The 20,762-nt window shown below is 45.4% G+C and overlaps 1 protein-coding gene across 5 annotated transcripts in view; it reads right to left on the reverse strand.

Annotated features, from left to right (window-relative positions):
• SLC11A2 (solute carrier family 11 member 2) overlaps positions 1–20,762 on the reverse strand; it is a 679,758-nt gene that overhangs the window by 294,449 nt on the left and 364,547 nt on the right. For all 5 annotated transcript variants that reach the window (XR_011304995.1, XM_069653368.1, XM_069653369.1 and 2 more), the window contains exon 9: positions 19,262–19,417. Coding sequence is in view for 4 of the 5 variants with exons in the window: in XM_069653368.1 (XP_069509469.1) it covers positions 19,262–19,417 (156 nt within the window). In the remaining variant the exon portion in view is untranslated. The remainder of the gene's footprint in view (positions 1–19,261; positions 19,418–20,762) is intronic.

Genomic DNA, 20,762 nt, shown 5'->3' on the forward strand with positions numbered 1-20,762 from the left:
TGCAGGTATGCATCCTTGAGGTCCAGGGAACACATCCAGTCCCCTGCACACAGGGACTCGGCTATGTGCACGGGAGTAATCATCTTGAAGTGTTCCAGGGGTAAAGATGGATTTAGAAATGACAGATCCAGGACTACCCTCATGCCAGCCTGGTTGTTCTTTGGTACCGCAAAAATCCTGGAATAATAACCCAACACCCTGTTTACAACCGGGACCGGTTCTATCACCTGCATCTCCAAGAGCGAAAGCACATCCCGTAAAAGAGCCAGGGACCCGATCTGACGAAGAGGGGTAGAGGTGTATGAAGAGGAAGACTGAACCCCATGGAGACTACAGATAGGATCCACGGGTTGCTGGAAAGACGCTTCCAGGTGTCCTGGAACAGAGCCAAATGGCCAACCACAGGTGAGCTGTGTTCCCCGATCTTGATGTCACTTCTTCTTGGCGTCAGAGGCAGGGGCAGAGGAGGGGGAGCGGAAAAATCCACGCAACGTCCTCTGCTGCTTCCTCCTGTTGTCCTTGAGCGACCTGTCAGGCATCGACGTACCATGGTCACAGAACCCCTTGAAGCTAGAGAAAGCGCAGGGTTCGAACGCGGTCCCACCCTGGGATTGAGGGAAGGATTTCTGATCTGGTTTTGACAGGATCGCAAAGGACTTGGCAGTTTGAGTGGATGTTTTCTTCTTAGTCAATTCGTCATCAGTGGACGAATGAAAAAGGTCCACTCCCTCAAAGGCCAGATCAAGGATCCGGGAGACCGAAGACTCCACGAGGTCCTGTGCAATGGCCGGGGCATCCTCCAGACCAGCCTTGAAGGAGGCTTGCTTGTCCGAAGCGAGGTCGGCCAGAAATTCCCTGAGCTCCCACCACAGCTTCTGGTTAGTCACAGCCAAGAGGGCATCCGCGATGGCATGCCACAGATGCAGTCCTGAGATGGACGAACACTGCTTTCCCAAATACTCAAGGACTGTCTTCCTTGGAAAGGCAATGGGAGGCGACTCCTGTGGAGGAAGACACCGAAGACGATGGTTTAAAATACAAGGACGCACCCACCACAGAGGAATGGGGTTGTGGGTTGGAGACCAGGAGGATAGGCTCCCCATCCGTCAGCATAAACCTGCTGTACAACTTCTTGTTCATCTGGGCATTGGTCATGGGCTTCTCCCAGACCTTCTGCGCCACCTGCAAGAAAACCTTCTGGTGGGGGGGCGGGGGGGGAATGCCAGACCCGCTTGTGGTGTGTTTGCCGAAGACATCTGGTAGCACACCCAATTCCTAGGGTGCTTCCTCTGGAAAAGGGACCCCCAAAAACTCTGCCAAGCCCAGGTCTCGAGCCGTAGACAGGTGCAACAGCTGTTGAGGGTGAGGAGTTGGTGGTACAGGACGAGGTGGGGCATCAGAACAACCGGTGGGGCCTGAACCGGAGGGGTTCCGGGACCGGTAGCACAGGAAGAGGGGGCCAAGGCAGTGCCACCTGAGGGATGAGCTCCTTCAGGAGCCCCTTCATCTGAGGGGAATGCATGAGGAGGAGGAAGAGCTCGAAGAAGAGGTCCTCACAAGCTGTCGGATACCTAGCGGCCCAGCCCTCCAAGGCACTGGGCCTCTGCTCCTGGTCAAAGCGCAGAGGCACCTGGTCCGTGTAGCTGTACGGCTTTGATGGGTAGATCTATCCCTGAGGGGACCAAAACCTGCACCGTAGGATTCTCTGCAACTTACAGCTGTCAGGCAGGGGGCTGGGATCATCCTGTAAAACCCATTCGATGGGCAAAAGCAGTGGCGGGCCCTGAGCTGGATCCAATATGGCCACCTGCCTGACAACCTTGCACCATGCCCTGGGTGGGAAGGCGTGAAGGCCCTGAGCCAAGAGAGGCCTCAGACACAAGAGTATACAGCTCGGGTCTTGCACCAGAAGCAGAAGCGTCGACCTCAGAGATCCCATTGATAGGTCGCTTAGCCCTCAGCCAGCCGGCCGGTAGTCGTAACGCCCCGATTCACAACCACGGAGCGAGCTGCGGTAGGCTGGAGTACTCGGCACTTGTGCCGGTAGCTGTGCTGATCTAGCGGAGGACAAACTCTTGGAGGTGGCACTCGACAATCCCTTACCACCTGGGATAGAAGAAGAGGACAAGCCTGATTGTAGGGGCCCCTGAGGCCATCAGTTTAGGAGTCGGTAGCCTGGAAGGCCTCTGGTCTGTCCCCGGGACTGCCCTTAAGAGCCGGCCGGGCCCCTCAGCTTGGGAGCCGGTAGCTTTAGAGGCCTTGGGCCTGCCAGAACCTGAAAGTTACGAACCCTGATACATGGGAACCCCGGGAAGGAGTCGCTGTGCTGTGGATCCATGCTGAACAGAGGGCCTACCTTGTCTTGACGAGAGTTCCTGGAGACCCAGTCCTTAAGATGGGGCAGAGAAGTGTGGAAGATATCCCTCCACCACGACAAACGATTCTTAAATACCTTGTGACCGAAAAAAGAGCTGCAGGCCGAACTTGACTCCCAGCGATGGTCGGGCCCCAAGCACTCAAGACAGGGTGCATGGGGGTCTGAGGGCGGGAACGAACTGTCGCATGAGGCACACCTCATGAAGCCTCCTGCGGTCGACATGCACCAGGGGAGGCGATGCATCTAAGGGAAGTGAAATAAAATGGACTAAAACAATCCAGGAGCGAGCAAAAAAACTAAAAAGTCTCTGGCTGGCTGCCAGGACCGACACCGTCAGTGTTGAAAAAGGGACTAAGGGGCATTCCCATGCGCTAAACTAAATTTAAAGGGGAAGCTACTTTTTTTGCTGCAAAAGGTTCCAGTAACATCCCCATGTTGGGGGACGCCCACAAGGATGGAGGAAAGGGGACGGGACGCATGAGTTTGTACATTTATTATGCTACCAGGTCAAAAAGGTACTTCACACACTATACAGTATCGTCCCACTAGGTAGGGGATAAGAAGAAAAGGGGAGACGATATTTCAACCAGTCAGTAAAATAGTCTAAAATCCTTTAGAGCAACACTGACCCCCACATTAAATTTGCCCCTCTAGAACATAGTATTAAAAAGAATACAAATGGAGAAATACTAGTTAAAAATAGTGACCAATGGAAGGAAATGTTTTAATACTCTAGCCAAAGGCCTCAAAGAATTAAAGATAACATTTTAGGAACAATTACCTTTGCATGACCCTTCAGGGAAAATATTTCCACAGTCACCAAAATTTGCTACAGAGTAATAATGCAGTCACCATTACAGAAATGCAGAGCTTTAAAAATGTATTAAAATATCTGACGAAAGTCCAAAAATTCTAATTCTTGGGCCAGATCTCACCGAACCCTTTATGGGTACAGGCAAAATGTCCATGGGGTGGTAAGTTCCAAATAGCCACTCGAAGAGATTTCTATGCCAGTAAGAAAGTTCCCTAGAAATCAAATCCCCATACGCTTTTTTTTAGGCGGTTAGTCTTTATTCCCCCACAGTTGTAGATTTGGCTGCAAAAAAAACACAGCAAACCAGACTTGACTCCAAAGAACAGATCCAGAGGTCGGTTGCAGAAAAGAAGCTCCAGACGAAAATGCAGCAAGGCAGGAGGACCCCCAATTTAAGTCATTGGGAAATTAGGTTGAAACTCTCCTCCAAAGAATTTTGACCCCGGAATAGAGGCACCCCTGATGGCGAGGATCTTTAATTATCACCCAACCGATGACCCAGAGGTATGTATTCACATCAGCAGTTTCAGCAAAAAATACTCCAGCAACACAAAACATTATGATAAGTAAAGGGCTTCCTTTCCAGGTGTAGTTTACAGGATCCAGCTCCCCTGGGTTTTTACCCTGAGCCAGTGACGACCCTCATGACCCAAAAAAGGAAAAACTGACCTTCTTCTATACTGGTCTTCAAGCCTGAAGTCAAGAATCCTGCAAGGAAGACTCGGAGAAGGTGTGGAACCCATAAGATGGCTTCTGGTAGCTGGTGGACAACAGCATGTTATCCCAGCGCAGGGACAACGGCTGGGGGTACCTTCATATATCCCACGCAGCAGATAAGGTGAAGTGCTGAAGTCCCAGCACCCTTCTAGGCAACAGCAGTGACCCACATCCAAGGAGAAGATCCTGGCAGTAAACTGCCGGATGTCAATAAATGGCCCAGAGAAATTTCCAGCATGGAAGGCTCAACTCAGCAGATATGAGGATGCAGCTATAGCATTCAGGACGCATGAACTAGACCTCTAGAGGCAGAAAACCCAGAAATGGATATAAACAGCAAATATGGTAGGAAAAACTCTCGGCAGAGCTACTTCTTTCATATAGCAGAACAAAACAGATGAGAGGGAAGCAGGCAGGGCCTTAAGTCCACCAAAAAAGGGGCTGGCCAAAAGCTAGGCCACTGATCAATAGAGTGGCCTGGGGCAAAAGGTCAGATTTACAACCATACTGGTCAATAACAATCAATAGGACTACCATTCAGCCGCTTACCAGTCATTTGGTCGAAAACCAAAGAATCAAATGCCATTTGATCGACAATCAAATGGTCGAAAAAATGGTCAATTTTTTTTTTTTATATTTTTTTTATGGGGGGGGGGGGTTCCCCCCCAACTCCCTGTTTTCTTTATTAAAAATATTTTTAACCAAAACTAAAAATATATGTATAAATAAATAAAAAATTCGACCTTTTTTTTCGACCATTTGACTGGACACCCCATTCAGCCTATACCACCCCCACAGGATGTGAGCGGGAGAACACAGGGACCTACATTGGTGTAACCCCGTTTAAACCATTAGAGAGGCTGCCTTATGGGCTCACAAAGAGCCCACATGTCAGAAAATAAAAAAGGATGAAACAGGATTTTAAGAAAGTGCATTGATGCCCCGAAGGATACCGAAAAGGAAAATTAGGCTACCAATGGGGTAATACGGTTTGCACTTCTGGTGAGGCCAAATGTAAACAACCACCACTAAGGCTTAACAGCTTTTCTGTTTGTATATAAAAACGCTACTGACCTGCTTACACACAGATATAAAACTTATGAGGAATAGTGTGGACCTCAAAGCATTTGAATGCTTTTGCCCCTAGTGGCACTGAACCACACGCATATCTGTTAAAATGGATTTCTAGAATCTGGCCTAGTGGACAGATTTAGGTGGCCACCCTAGTTACAGAGAACAGGGAACTGTTCAATCAAGGTAAGTGGAGAGCAGTCAAGGCTATTCCCACAAGAGTGAATGAGGTCAGGTGCCCTCAAATATAATATACATAAAATCAATGTAGAAAGGAATGTACAAGAATACAATATTTATTCTAGGCCTTCTACACACAATGAAAAATGAAACTAGCAGTTGAGATCGCCCAATAGTCAACAATAAACAAATATACGGTGAGGAGCCAGGAATGAGACACAGAAGAGACATGTTTGTGGCTACAAACATTTATTTAAGTGAAAAAGGTTTGGAAAATGCCCCACTCTCCCTAATCTAGGAGGAATTTCCCTACCTCAACCAAAAGCTAATGAGTCTGTCAATGTCAAGATGTCCAAATAAAGTAGGTCCTGTGTCCGTAATCCTATTCTGGCCCTCACACTATAAACAACTATAAGGTGCAAAGTGTAATATCCCATGTCTTCTTAAAGTATTCAAAAGTGGTCAAAGTTCAAAACAAAATACAACAAAAGCTTATCTTCACGGACAAAGTTCAGTTCTAAAAAAGAACCTCCTTTCCTGGGTTCTTTGCATTCAATATCGAATTTCAAAAGGAACCACACGTTTCCAAGAGGACTTTTCTCTCCCTTCAGAGCGTTCATGTAGCTTGCTTCCAGTTTCAAAGACACCTTTCTTATCAGGGACTTTCCTTTCCTTTCATCACTTCGTTCACAGTTCACAATTCCCACTTCAAAACGTTATTACTTTTCTTTAACTTCTTCTCTCATCTCTTCACAGTTCATATATTGTTTTTCCTTTTAACAGTTCATACACCATTTCATACAACCTTGTCTTCACCTTGTATACTCCACTGCAAGCACTTTGCTACACAACTACCTATCCCTTCAGGTATGACTTTATTGTTTTATTTACAATTTGCATGGCAAACACTTCGATCTGTTTAATGGATTCCCAATTGCGTTCTTGCTTAGTTTTCCTGAAGCGGTATTGTTTTTTACACCATTCGCCTTCCCATTTATTTATACTGCATTTTTGAACAGATTTGGGCTTCTCTTGGTTCTGGTTACTTTCTTTTTGGTTCGCCTCGAAGTAATGGTTTTGGTATGGTGTGAACCCAGTAACCCTTTCACTTTCGCTGCGCTTACCAGCTGCCTTCGGCATGCTTTCTTCTTCATTGGCTCTGCTGAATTAGGTCAGTGTGCACCCAGACAAGCGCACTCTTGACAGCGTACTTGCTTCTTTGGTGCGCAGTTCTTGCAGCGGTTCATGTTATGTGGCAAAGTATCTGACCGGAAGGCAGACCCGCGTCTACAGCTCTCTCCGCGCCTTCTCCTTCCCTCGAATGCCTTGAATCATTCCTTCAGCTGAGTTTGGGTTGTATTTAATCTTCCTAGCTTGGCTATTTCTTCTCCACCAACTAGACTGTTGCACTTGATACTCGGTCCCAGTAATCATCACTACTCCTCTATTCTTCCTCATGTCAGTCACCATGGATTTTCCTCTTGTATGGCATTGAGGAATTAAAGGCTGAGCTTTATTGCGAGTAGTCTTTACTACTCATAGTCTCTTCCTCGTGCCAGTGTTTAGTACCTCGACTTTACTGGGATTTTGGGGGGGAAGCAAAAGTAGTTTTACTAAGAGGTTGGGAAGGGACATGACAAGATGCCATTAAAGTCTGGGGGATTAAAGGAACATCTTTAGAAGGGATGGGGGTTTATGTAGTTTCCCCCAATGATGTCACATTATCTACCCGAGGTTTACCTCCCGCCAGGTGGTCCTGCCACATATAGCCGTCCACAGGGTCAGGAGCAGGTAGAGGCTGCTGAACCGTGGCCACATAGGAGGAAGCTCCTGCAGGGAAAGTGTTGAGGATATTGAAATATTCATCACAATACATTCATTAAATAAAAATGCAGTGAATGATGGAACAGATCACAAGTGAATTCCCCCAACTTAAGCAGTCCAATCCCTAGGAAGAATGGGGCCTTGTGCCCAAAAAGTCACAGAAGTCACACCCCTGAATGGAATCTGTGAAGGTATGTTGTAATTTACTTGTGTTGGTTATAGTTCAAAGGAGATATTCAACAAGGTTACTAAGGTAAGGAATTGTGTTCTTATCTTTCAGAAAATACTACCCAGTTTTGAGGACCAAAAGGCAGTCAAACGGAAGGTTTAGGAAGCAAAAGGACCAATGTTTTCTTATGGAAGACAGGGGGAGGACAGGTGGGAACAGATGCTTTGAGTTTACTTACCTCCCCGACTGATTTTCCCAGATCACTTTATGGGTCGACTGTGGGTCGCGGGAGGTTGGATTTCTCAACATTGTTTCAAGTGAGGGGTGCAAGTGCAAGGATTCTTAATGTTGGGTCGAGATGCAAGATGCAACCCTGATGATGAAGATATGCAAAATTCACTGATGCAGGCCTCTTCAGGACACTTCACGGGATGGGGAAGGCGAGTTCCAGTGATGGCCACTGCATACAGACGACGGCAGGCATCCTTCTAGTCACGGTTGAAGAAGTTTTTCTAGGACAGGATTCCTCCAGGTTGGAATTCTGAAATTTGGAGTGAAGGCGACTAGCACCACAAGCTGGGGATTACCAAAGTTCAGGGTGCAATCGTGGAACGGCAATGCTTCTGACGAGGTTGCCCACGAGAGAGCTGGTCAGTTTACTGGGTGGTCCCGGGTCACTTCCGAAGGCTCAAGATGACTGGACCCTTGAGAAGGCATTGAGACTAGGGGTGTACCAAAATTCGGCTTCAAGTAAGTATTCAGCCGAATTTCAGCTGAAAACCAGCAATTTGGCATTAGATTAGCCGAAGACTTACTCAAAGCCAAAGTTCGGTACACCCTTCCTGGAAATAGGACTGGTTCGGCTATTGTGGGCTCAGAAGGCCTTCATATTATCATAAGACTTGAACCTGATTCTTCAGGGGTTTGGCTCGCTAGTGCTCAGTAGTTTGTCCATGTGACACCAGAATTTTAAACAGCAGCAGACTTCACCCACACTGTGCAGTGCAGACTTCACACATGGCAGTTTCAGTCCACAAGTGCATGGCTTCTATGGGGACATTTATTTCATGCCGTCAGCACCCAACTCTCAGAAGGAACGTATGGTGACATTATGGTCGTAAGCATTACCTCTATGGGATTAAAATATTCAAACCTATTGGATCAAATGCATCCCATGTTTATAGCTAGGGTGATTAGCTCCTCTGACAATGCGTGGTTTTTATGTAGTGCCATTTGGCAGCCTCGTGGTGCAATGGGGTCGTCTTTTATCTTGGCTTCTGGATTTCGCCTCTTTTTGGATGGACCTCATTGCATGCCTGCATTGTTCTTGGCACACCCATGGTGTTCTGATGCATTTTTCTTAATTCCCTCCTAGAGACGCCATTATCCCGGACACGTGTTGGTTGCTATGTGAGGTTTATAGAGGGGGTGTCTCTGCAGCAGAATCTGGGGAGATTGCATTGTTTGTGCCACTAGATCAGGCTTCTGGCTGTGTTCTCCCACAGATTGCAGAAGCAATTATTGTCAATTGCAGTAGCTGGCGCCGACAGTCTGCCTGTCACTCTTTTTGCTTTCTGATGCTTGATTTGTATTAGCATAGCATCTTCTATTATCTTGCACACAGCTCTGAATTTACTGGGCCACTACATTGTAGATGAGAGATGATCTTACAGTCCTCTGTTTTTAGTGTTCATCGCTTTGTAAACTGAACTTGTTAACTGCTTCAATTGTAATGGGAAACATAAAACTGCAAGGCCTCATTAGGTTGGCAGCTCCTAAGGCACCCCTCTGCAACCCAGACTCACCTCCACCCACAGCACTTTAGCATCTGCTGTTACTCTCTTCTCTGACAGGACAGGAGTTCCTCCCAAATGGCGACCTACGCAAAACCCCCATTTCTGTTCTGTCTCCACCACCCATAGTCCCCATAATGTCTCCTTCAGGGCCTACCCTGCAGGACCCAGCTCAGTGTTTCCGAAGGTGTGAGGCCGTTCTTTTCCGTCCCTGCCTGACTGCAGGACTCCCTGCAAGCCGCATCAGTCCCACTGTGGATTGTGCAATTAAATCATCCCGTGATACCCACACCAATCCAGAACACAGGCTTCAACCTGACTGAACACATGTTGGAAATGTTGGAATTATTTTCTACCACATACTGAAGACCTTACTCTCAGATTGTGAGCTTTTTTCGGCAAAATATCTCATGATGGCTGAGTAAATCTTACATCACACAGGCGTAATATTGACTGGACATTATTCGGAATTGTTTTTCCACTCGTATCTGAAGACGTGGACTCTCAGATTCCGTGCCTCTGTGCACCTGACTACGATCACATAGGATCTCACATGTATATTCGTCTCTTTCCTGATGAAGGCTGACCCAATTACAGCTACCCAAGGATAGCTCTGAGGCCGAAACACAGTTGTGTTGACCCAATTCTTCATGTATTCACCATGATTGTCATTTCCACACACTTATACACCATGTACCACAATTACTTCATCATTTATGTTACTCTTAAATAATGGTACATATGAAATGTAATTGCTGAATTGTTAACCCAAAAATGTACGCTTGGGTCTATCTGTATACTACGTCTACATGTTCTTTGTATTTTTGATCCGATGCTGACCTTTATTATTTGTATGTAATACTGGCTACTTATGTGTTTGAATTTGGATTAAAAGTAGCAGTCAGATTTTTCACTTTGTTGTGTTCACCGACAGTCAGGAGTCAGTGCTTTTTTTTTGATCTGGGGTTTTATATGTCCTTGCTCAATTGTGTCTGATATAAGTGTTCCTCCCTGGGTAGAGCAAGACATTAACCAGGTGCCCTTTGTTTATTAATTGAACACAAGGAGAGACAAACATGCAGCTACTGTGTTCTCAGCACACTATATCGCTAAGCGGGCGTCATCCTTTACATGATGGAGCAGGGATTTGGCAAATATTGGGAAATTACTTTTTAAGTTGTTTGTTTTTTTATTAGCAGTGCCTATGCTAGTATGTAAATGTTTAAGTAATTGGAGTTGTGATGGAACATTTTCGACTGACAACTCGCACACAGGCCCAGTTCCCTACCGAATTTCTTATTAGGCAATGAAAGCAAGAAATAATGAAACTCCCCTTCTAAAGCTTAGTTTACAGCTAGGATATCTGCTAGTTTGATACGCAAAAAAGAAAGTCATTTGATGTGGATATTCAAACTTCCTTAACACAATGCATTACAAACTGCAAGTTTCTGTGAAAGGGTCCCCAATACACTGCTTTGCCAAAGTGATCTATGGCACATAATTTAATCTCACTGGGCATTGCATGCAAACAACAGGGTGCGCCTAAAAGAGACCTGCGCCCAAGGTGCTGCACAAAAAAGCGATGCGCTGAAAGTCAGGCTTAGTAGCTTGGCGAGTACCTGCACTTCTTCCACCCCACACCCCATTTAAAGCACCGATTATTACCCTGCCACCAGCGCAGTCTCATTATTCCCAAGTGTCCCAATCAATAAGGTCACAAGCGATTGATTTCAGTAGCTGTCTCCATGTTTATGACAAGCACCAGATTAATAGGACTGCCAGACAGACTGACACATTAACGCCTCCTGGGTTCGCTCTGCCCTGCGTGCCTTTTTATTAATCAGGTAGTCCAACAGGGCTTCACCGGGCCAGATGCAGCCAGGCATCTTCAGGGATCTTCTTCGAATCCTCAATCAACTGTTTGTCTATGAGGGATTCTTGGCTCCAACTCTGATCTGAAGAAATGGTTACAGGAGTCCTCTTATCCAAAATCCAGCCTGGAAGCAAATTCTAGCCCACCAATGGATCTGCACCTTTCAAACAGCCAGTAGTTGTCCAATCAGGGTCCCTGTCCAAGTCAGTGATTTGGTGAGACTACAACCATATCAGCTAACAGCATTAATGAGCTTAAATAGATAGAAGCACGAAAATTAAGGAGGGGTAGGAGGAATAAGGTAGGCCTGTTAGGCAAGATTGTATGCAGTACCCTTTCGGTGCACCACAACAACCCTGAGCTCCTGGCAATAGGAACCCAACCTTTGGTATACATCTGTACTACACAGGTTGGTAGCATGTTGATCAGCCAGGCTTATCTCAAGAGGGGTCAATGTGAGCTGTAGGGGAGTTACACAGAGATTCACAGTGACAAGTATTCAAATAAACACTTAAACACAAGGTTTCTTGAATAAACAATTATTAATGTATTCATCAGTCAGTTAGGGTAAGCCTTCTTCAGATGGGAGCAATATAACATCAATACTCAAATATAATTCACAAAATACACTCTCTTAATATCTCTAAATCAGGGAGTACCCTTTTGGGATGACCCACAGACACAACCTACACCCTGAGGTGACTTCAATAGCTAGGGTGCTGGGGACATTAATATATCACTGTAGTTAGTATTTAGAATCATTTAGGAGAAAGTCAAAAGAAAAGGTTATTAGAACATACAAGAGACCACAAATATTCTTAAGAAGGCAAATACTTTCAGATCCCCCAGTAAGAGTCATTCAGTGGAACAGGCTAAGCCAAAGTCAATGGGCAAAAGTCTATATGAGCTGAAGCACTTCTTTGCAGGTAAGTAAGAAAAGTCTTTGCGCAATATTTTAAAAATCTTTGAAGAAAAAGAAGAATCAATGTACGGCCACAAGCTGTTTAGACTTGGGAGTAGTAGAAGATGCAAGCAACTCTACAGCAAGAGGCAAGTTCTCTCAGACTTTTACAGTACCTTTGTATTGAAGAAAACGTGCAGCAGATGACTTCTGTTCTTGAGCAGCTCTGCAGATCTCACTGTTCCTGGGCCTCAATCGTGGGGACAAGAGGGAGGACTTCTGGGGACTCCTGCACTGCAATGGGATGGGATGGTCACCGCTCGCAACCGGCAATCTTCAAACAAGTGGCTGTTCGGAGTTTCAGCTCCTTGTGTCTACCGCAAATAGCAACACCACGGTACCTGGCTGTTGAGATGGGCTTTCCTTGCATCTGGGGTCCCGTACTCTGTTGAGGGGGCTCAGACTCGGTCAGTCCTGCTTCCTGGGAGTCCGGAGGATCATCCTGGAGCTCTTGGCCAGCTTAAAAGCAACGCACACAATCTGGTGTTTCTCTCCCTGGCGTTTCGGGTTCCAGCAGCAATTCTGTGGAAAATCAACCAGCTCCGAGAGAATGTCCAGGTGGCTTACTTTGGAGTTGATTGCTCCCACCAACTCAAGGGGAGAAGTCGTCCTTGCAAGGGCTTCTTTGTTGATACGAATGTGGAGTTTCAGCACAGCAGCAGGGCTTCCCCGGGCAAACCAACAGTCCAGGAGTTGCAGCAGACATCCTCTTCAAGTTCTTCTTCAGTTCCTTCATCCAGTGGTCGACTCTGCCTTCCAAGCAAAAAGTATCGCCTTTTATTCAGTTCTCGCCCATTCATTCCAGCCTAGCTGTCAGTCACCCAGCAGGGTGGCTGTCCTTGCCGGACAGTCAGCCGGCCAATCACTACAGAGTGCATTTGGGTCTCCAAGGAGAATAAGCACAGGGTGTTTCGGGCACCTCCCTCACATCCTGCCCCCGCCAGCCACCCTGTTGCCAGAGGCGGGCTTCACTCGTGAATCCCGCCAAAGGCAAAGCGAACAACGGGTCCAAACCTGGTTTTGCGCACACAGTAAATCTCAAGAAGGACCTTTCCACAAACAAATGGCGAAAAAAGAACACCGGGACATTTTGACAAAAATGGCACCCTTGGGTGCTTTACTGCAGCTGCGAACGTAGCCCGCGGCAAATGCCCACCACAGTAGTTAAAAGTAAACCACTGCCTCCAGCCATTAATCGAGGAAAGGGTAACATAAAAATGTTACATGAGAAGCTAGACAAAGGGGATACTAAGTAACCCCACCAGCACCGTATTGTAAAATAGTGAGTGCTGGGTCTGGAAAGTTATAAATGTAAGTAAAGTCACTTTCACTTTACTGCTCTGGGAATGTTAGGCAGAATTGCATGCAGTACCCTGTGGGACCACCACACACAATTAGGACTAAAGGTGTAAGCCAAACCAACCTTTGGTATAAGTCTGTTTTTGGTAGCGAGCCGAGCAGCCACGCTTAAATCAAGAGTGAATGTGAGCAGTACAAGTCATTACACAGAGGACTTTCAATCACAGTGGTTCAAGTAGACATTTATACTCAAGGTTACTTGGTAAAACACTTATTACTTTATTAAACAATCATTTAGAAAACATTTCACTAGAAGGATGCAACTTAATATTATATACCAATACACTTCAATACAAAACTCTTAAGATTTTGAGACAGTTTGAGCTCACCTGAAATAGGAGCCAAATGGCAGTTTAGTTACTTAGAAGAGAGCAAAAAGGCATAAGGTAAGTAGAATAGATCACATATACTTGTTAGACAGTGCAAATATTTTCACCAGAAGAGTTCAACTCAAGTCAATAGGCCTAGGCCAAAGTCAATGGGCTTGTGTTCTGGATAGGAAAGAGCAGTTCTGGTATCAAACAGTAAATTCTTTGCAAAAGTTCTCAGAAGTAGTTTAGGTGAAAAAGAATCACAAGCTGGTTAGGCCTGCAAGTTGGGAAAGTTTCATGAAATTTCACCGCGAGAGTGGCGTTCTCTCAATCGGGTTGGCACAGTACCTTAGTATGAAGAAACAAATGCTGCTGAAATCGTTGGTTGCTGGCAGTTCCTGCAGATCGCACTGTTCCTGAGCCTCAGTCATGGGGTAAAGAGGGAGGACGTCGGGGGACTCCTGCACTGCACGGGATTATTGGAAAACGCAAACAAAAAGGAGTCACTTCAGTTCCAGTAGCTGTAGATTCAAGCACACAAGCTGGTGTCCCTCTCCCTGGTTAATCCTAACCAGCCTTGAGAATGGTATCCATGTGGCTTACGAGTTGATTGGTCATACCAACTCAAAAGGGAGAAGTTGTCCTTGAAGGGGCTTCTCTGTTGAGATGAACCTGGAAATTCGGACCTGCAGCAGGGCTTCACCGAGCAAACCAACGGTCCAGGAGTTGCAGCAGCCGTCCTCTTCCAGCTCTTCTTCGGTTCTTTCGTTCCAGTGGCCGACTCTGCTTTCCAGTCCAACAGACTTGCCTTTTAAACAGTTCTCTTCCTTTCATTCCAGCCTAGCTGTCGCTCACCCAATAGGGTGGCTGTCCTTGCCGGACAGTCAGCCAGCCAATCATGCCAGAGTGCATTTGGGTCTCCTAGGAGACTAAGAACAGGGAGTTTCGGGCACCTCCCTCACTTCCTGCCCACTCCAGACACTCAAACGACAGAGGCGATCTTCAGTCCTGAAGCTCGCCAAAGGCACACGAACAAAGGGACCAAACCTGGTTTGGCGTGCAGAGACAAACTCTAGAAGGAAAGAAGACCGGGACCTGTGTAAACAAAGGGGCTTAAAAACATGGCTCCTGTGATTTTTAGCTACCGGTGTTCGCGTCGGGAAAAAATCATGGCAGTTCGTTGTAAAACCACTGCCACCAGCCTTTTCAGTAGGAAAGGGTAGCATTTGAGTGCTACTTGAGTATTTAGACACAGGGGATATTATGTAACCCCTCCAGCACTCCATTGTAAAATGGTGTGTGCTGGGTCTAGGAATTTGGAAAGACTAGTAAAGTCAATTTCACTTCACATTCTCTGGGAAACAGTAGTTTATCCCAGAGAAGATATTTAAACCTGAGGGTGCTGTGTAACACACATGAAAAGTTGATGCCTATGGAGTTATCTAAAACTCCATAATCAAAAATCTCTCTCTCTCTCTCTCTCTCTCTCTCTCTCTCTCTCAGAGAGAGATCTCAAGATGTGAGCTGTAGGTAAGTACACTGAGCCTAGTTAGTGATGCACATCAAAGAAACCTCACATACATTTATATTAAAATATAGGTTATATTTACACAAGAGTTACTGTTAAATACTTAGCACAATAAACCAACACAAAAAGGTATACTTTACAATCATTTCAAAAGGCCACTTAGTTGGTAGATGGTGAACGCGCACAATTGCTACAGGAGCTTGACAGGTCTACGGCACTATCAGTAATAAGGCTCACCCACAAAGTAATACGGTAATTGCATTTAGTCAGCCTACACATACAAGATAGTGATTTTTGGGAAGGAAAACAGTTGGTTAGTGTTATCCTGGCATAGTTCTAGAGGCAGTTTTCCTGCACAGCCAGTCTTTTAAAGTTCCAAACGCAACCCTAGCTAAAAGGCAGTTCGGAAAGTCTTGAAAAGCAGCAGAAGTAAAAGGTTCCTGTGGATACTTTCTAGACTCTAGGAAGGAAGATACAAAAAGGGTTAACCAACAATGGAGACCCTGTTAAAGGACTTGCTAAAGGGACACAAGCAGCGGATTCAGTCAGAGGTAAGAGGGGGTTGCCTTGGACACCTATGTGCACTCCAACACTCTGGAGTGACTTTCTGGAATAAGGTAAGCAATACCTTTTCCCTCCCACAGTATCTTAGGTTTGAAGAAAACGTTTGTGGTGAATGCTCCACAAAGTTGCAGCTGTGGACCTGACCTCTGGATTCCTTGGTCTGATGATGAAAGGCAGGAAAATGGACGGGATCTCTCAGCAGCCGTCTCCTCGCAGGACCTCTGGCATGCCTTTCAGCAACTCCTCTGGTCACTCTGTGGTTTTGGCGCCTTTTCTGCAGGACCAACAAAGGACACGATCCGCCCGCTCAATCTTCTTCAGTTCCTGCAGTCCCACACTCTGATGAGGGGGTCTGGATGAGTTGGATTGGGTCTCTGGAGTGTCCTTGAGGGCTCAGCGAAGGATGAATTTGTCCTTTTCACAATGATGCACTCGAAATGGGCAGCAGGTCTCCTGGTATTGGGATTCCGCAGCTCTGGAAACTCACAGGACCTCGGGACATGGCTCAAAACAAACTTCGGCTTGGGACTGGTTGTTCCCACCAGACAAAGGGAAGGAGTCATACTTTTGGGAGTTCCTCTGTCGCACAGAAAACGGGGTCAGGACAGCGGTGGTCGCTTCACGGTGTTGCAAAGGGTCTGCAGGCGACTCTGGAAGTCTTCTTCGGAAACTTGAGCTTCCAGTGGTCGACTTGTTTTTCACTCCAGGAGCCTCATCTTTTATACAGTTCCAGCATTCAACTCCTGTGCAATCTTCCACAGCAGCTTACAGAAAGGAGCGTTTGGCTGTCCAATCAGGACAGCCAGACCCCAGTGGGAGCCCGTCCCATTCAGGCACTCTGGCAGGCAAAGGACAGGGGTGTGGAAAACTCCTCCTCCACTTCCTGCCTGCCTCAGAGCCTAGGCATGGACACCCAAGGGTTCCCATTAAAGGCGAAACACACACACAGGCCTCCCCCTCCCAGAATGGTAGAAGGGTTAACAAAGAACAACCACGGTATTTGGGTGCGCCTATTGTGCACTACCAAGGCTATGGGCATAGACTGCTGTAGAAAAATCACACAATAGTTGGTAGAACAAGTCCACTGCCACAAGCCATAACTAGGAGATTGTCTATGTGACTAAAAAGTCACAGGAGCAGAAAGAAGGGCGATAGAAGGTATCCCTTTGGCACTCCAAATAAGGTGGTGTGTGCCAATCTCTCAGACTATAAGGGGTTAGGAGAGATACTAAGTATCTCTCAATCCTAAGAATCGCTGTGCTGCAATAGTAAAATGCAGATGCCTTTAAGTGTTATGGAGTAAAATAGACTACAGGTAAAAATACAGAGTTCCAAAGACAGAGCCTAGAGAACGAATGAGTGGAAAAAGCCCCCAATCATTCAGGATTTTAGACAAAGGCCCAGAAGTCTAGCAAAACGTGCTAGGGGACTCACTAGAGGAAGGGATGAAGTATAAACATGATAAATCACCCTAACAGAAGCACCTCGGTTGGAGGAGTACTAAAAGCCCAAGAGGGTTGGCACCCATTTTGAGTTTTGGTTTGGCTGTTTGAATGGCAAAGAGGGTTGCCTACCAGTCTATGCTGCAACCATCTCTAGCCATCTTTGGAGATGGGGATGGTGGATTGTATCAAAGGCAGCCGACATGTCTAGGAGGATGAGAAGTCCAGAGAAAAGAATGTCAACCCAGACATGGCCAAGAGCAGATTTAGCACCATTCTTTAATATGAAGCCAGATTGTACAAGTGAAGTACAGAGTTGCTTTTTGATGTTAGGCTGGAGATGTTGGGTGGCCACTTGTTAGCATATGTCTGCAATCCAAGGGAAGCCAGCTATAGGGCGATAGTTGGAGAGAAAAAGAGGGGTCAAGGTTTAGCTTATGTAGGGTGTAATGAGGAGCTTTTATTTCAAGTCTTGTTGGAATCCGCCAGAAAGATAGTGGTGAAATGGATCTCTGGGTCTACAAGAGTGCCTGTGCAATCTGCAGCCAGAGCTGCAAGACAGATGTCATCAGAATCTTTAGCAGGCTTGATGCTTTTAATCAGAGGTAGAATTTTATCAGGAAAGACTACTTGGAGGTAAAAGTAATAGGGGTGTTGGGAGTGGAGCAGCTGTATTGATTAAGGAAAGTCTATTATACCTGAGGATGTTGACTGTGTTGGAGACTTTGGTACAGAAGAACGTTCAGGTTATGCACTTCTCCTGGAAAAGAGGAATAGGAGACAGAGATGACTCCGGAGAGAACAATTTGTTGATGATGTTAAATAGTTATTTTGGATTATTGATGGATTTGCCTGTGTGAGAAATTAGGTCATTTGGCATTGAAGATGGTTTTGAAATAGGATCGACCTATTTTGAATTGTAGGGTTTTTGCGTCAGTGCTCCTTACACAGGTTAAATTGTAGTTTCTGGGTGTGGACTTATTAAGAGGCTAACTTGAACCAGCTAAGACGAGATTTGTTTTTCCCTAGTGATTTTAAGGGTGCTAGAGAGTGGATGATGGTCAAGAAGGTAGATTGAGGTTGGAGAGGAAGGTGACAACTGAGGTTTCTCTGGGTAGAGACTTGAAACTGATTGCGTACATCGGCTACTGTTCCCACTGGTTTAATATAAACATTTTTCAACCTCTTGTTTTGAAATGAAATTGACAGGGCAAGTGATGCTATGCACGGCATGAACCTACATTACTCATACACTGTAAGAGGGGTGCTCCGTTTAAGCAGAGACTCAGATTTCTACATGCTCATATGGAGGACCAGTGTGTACGCTTAAGAACATGACTTGGTAGATTACAGTGCAAGGCAGCCTGTACAAATGCCAAGAAATATGAAAGATAGACAACTGGTGGTTCTGCATTTGTTGTTTTATATACTAATCTCTCAAAGTGAAGTCCATCCACTATAATTCTAGCAGGTACACATCAGAGCTTTAATACAATATTTTCAATAATAATGTTCAGTTTCAAAGATATTATGGCTTTTTCTGGAAATGCCTAGCACACGCTTTGCAATATAACTAGTTAAACACTAAAAACAGAAATTACATAATTTAACATATTTAGTGCTAGAGATATTCTCTCTGAAACAGATGTTAAGAAATTACCGAGATGAGAGCTGAAAAGCTCACAACCATAGAATGTCATCGAAAACAGCTATGAATGTTCATACATCCTTCCTATACACTTGCCCAACACGGACTTCAAAGGTCAGAACAGATATGAAAACAAACTGACATGCTATTTATGCAAAGATAATCAGGGTCCCAGTAACATAAGCCAGAAGTGGTAAGAAGTTCAGTTATGACATTTGAGAGTTAAATGCTTTCACAAGGAAGGGCAAGGCAAAGATAATTACATTTAATTGGACATGTGGAAGACAGTCCATTCTGAATACAGGCTACAAAAAGTAGTAAATAGGTGTTTAAAATCAAACATGAGGGTACAAAAACAGTTCAAAGGGGGATGTGGAGTGAGCTAAAAAGTAGCAGCATAGAAGGAATCACATTGGGAGTTGAGAAATGCAAGCTATGGCTCATTGCGAACACGAAAAGGAAACGGCAGCCTCCCTTCTCCTTGTTCCACTGAGTGAAATTCCAAGTCAAATCTAGTTGATTGGACTTAGCAAGGCTCACAGTCCAACATCGGGAGCCCATATTCAAACAGCAAGCAAAGTACACAGGTTTCGAACCAAACAGCGTGTTACTTTAAGGAAGACCACTCACCTTAACTAGTGCAGAATGCAAGTACATGTTGTGAGGCATGATGACTGCTCCTATAATGCCCACGGCCTGCTCGAGCTGAGGGGTTCCACAGTCCTTACAGTATGGGAAGAACATACCCTTCAGCAGTTGACCCTGGTCTGGTTTCACAGTTACATACTGTCAAAGTAAACAGACACCAGCACATATATTAATCGGTTCATGAGCATTCTCCCTATAAATATTTCATTCAAAGTGTATCCCATCAATTAAGAATGCAATCCACAAATAAAAAAAGAAATATTGTTACAGGACATGTCCAAGGAAATCCGAGTAACAAACGTTAGTAAAGAAAATTAAGGAGAAGAGCATGCATCAAGCTACCCGTGTTGAGGAAGATCTTAACAAAACATTACTATTAGCAAGGGTTTGTTGGGTGGACATGACACATGCAACACTCATTGTATGGTGTCAAACTGAAGAATGAAGAAAGCTGTCAGGGACTTGTTAGCGCCTGATTGTAGCTCAGAAGAGCCTGTTCGCTGTTCACCAACAGCCAATAAGAACTACTTTTTTTCTCATGTCCAACTGGTGCTTTACCAACATACCTATGGGCACTAACCATGTCCGTTTTTATATTCTGATTGAAGCAGTATTAGCACATATCTAGAATACATTTAAACCAGAATGGGTCAAAGGACAAAAACTCCTGGTTACTGATAGATAGTTCTTGCTCGTTGGATGATGTCTGATGTCCTGGAGTTAATTCTAGCTCCTCTTCAAACCTTTAGGTCAATCCCTAAAATGGATACTATAGAATTAGGCCCTAATTTAATGTTATTGCTACTTTGATGCAGTGATCCCTATGTAACATTGTGTTGTAAAGTGACTTCCAGGCTTCTTGGAATTACTTATATGTTTATTACAAGTACTTAAGTCACAGTTACATGAAGTTATATACATAAGTGGACAGGACATAACACTGGCTCCCATCACCCAGGCTGGGGAGCTCTAACTGGCTGGGTGTGGAATCCTTGGGTAAACATTCCGACATTCACAAGGCAACACTCCAACATGACATCACCAGCTTTCACATGCAGAGACAAGCACATCACAACACATCTCCTTCCTTTACTGATAAACATTACAAACACACTCAGGCACGATATAACACATCTCCTTCCTTTACTGATTCACAATGCAAACACACAGATACATCAAATAGACACAACATATCTCCCTTCTTCTCAAACGTCAACACACACAGACAAGCACACCACAGCATATTCCCCTCCTTTCCACATCCATCACCAGCAAGGGGAATATCAATTCTTAGGGACACTCTCCCTACTTCTGTAGGCCACTAACCCTACACACCCACCTACACCTTCAAGCATCTGGGGTGATATCTCCAATCACACTGGTGGATATGCTACCTCCAAATACTCTAGCAGATTCGCTACACGCTACCTCAAAATACTCTTGCGGAGGCACTACCGCCAATCACACTGGCGGAGGCGCTACC

Source organism: Ambystoma mexicanum, chromosome 3q, assembly GCF_040938575.1.
Source record: "Ambystoma mexicanum isolate Mex_15411 chromosome 3q, UKY_AmexF1_1, whole genome shotgun sequence".
Taxonomy (NCBI): domain Eukaryota; kingdom Metazoa; phylum Chordata; class Amphibia; order Caudata; family Ambystomatidae; genus Ambystoma; species Ambystoma mexicanum.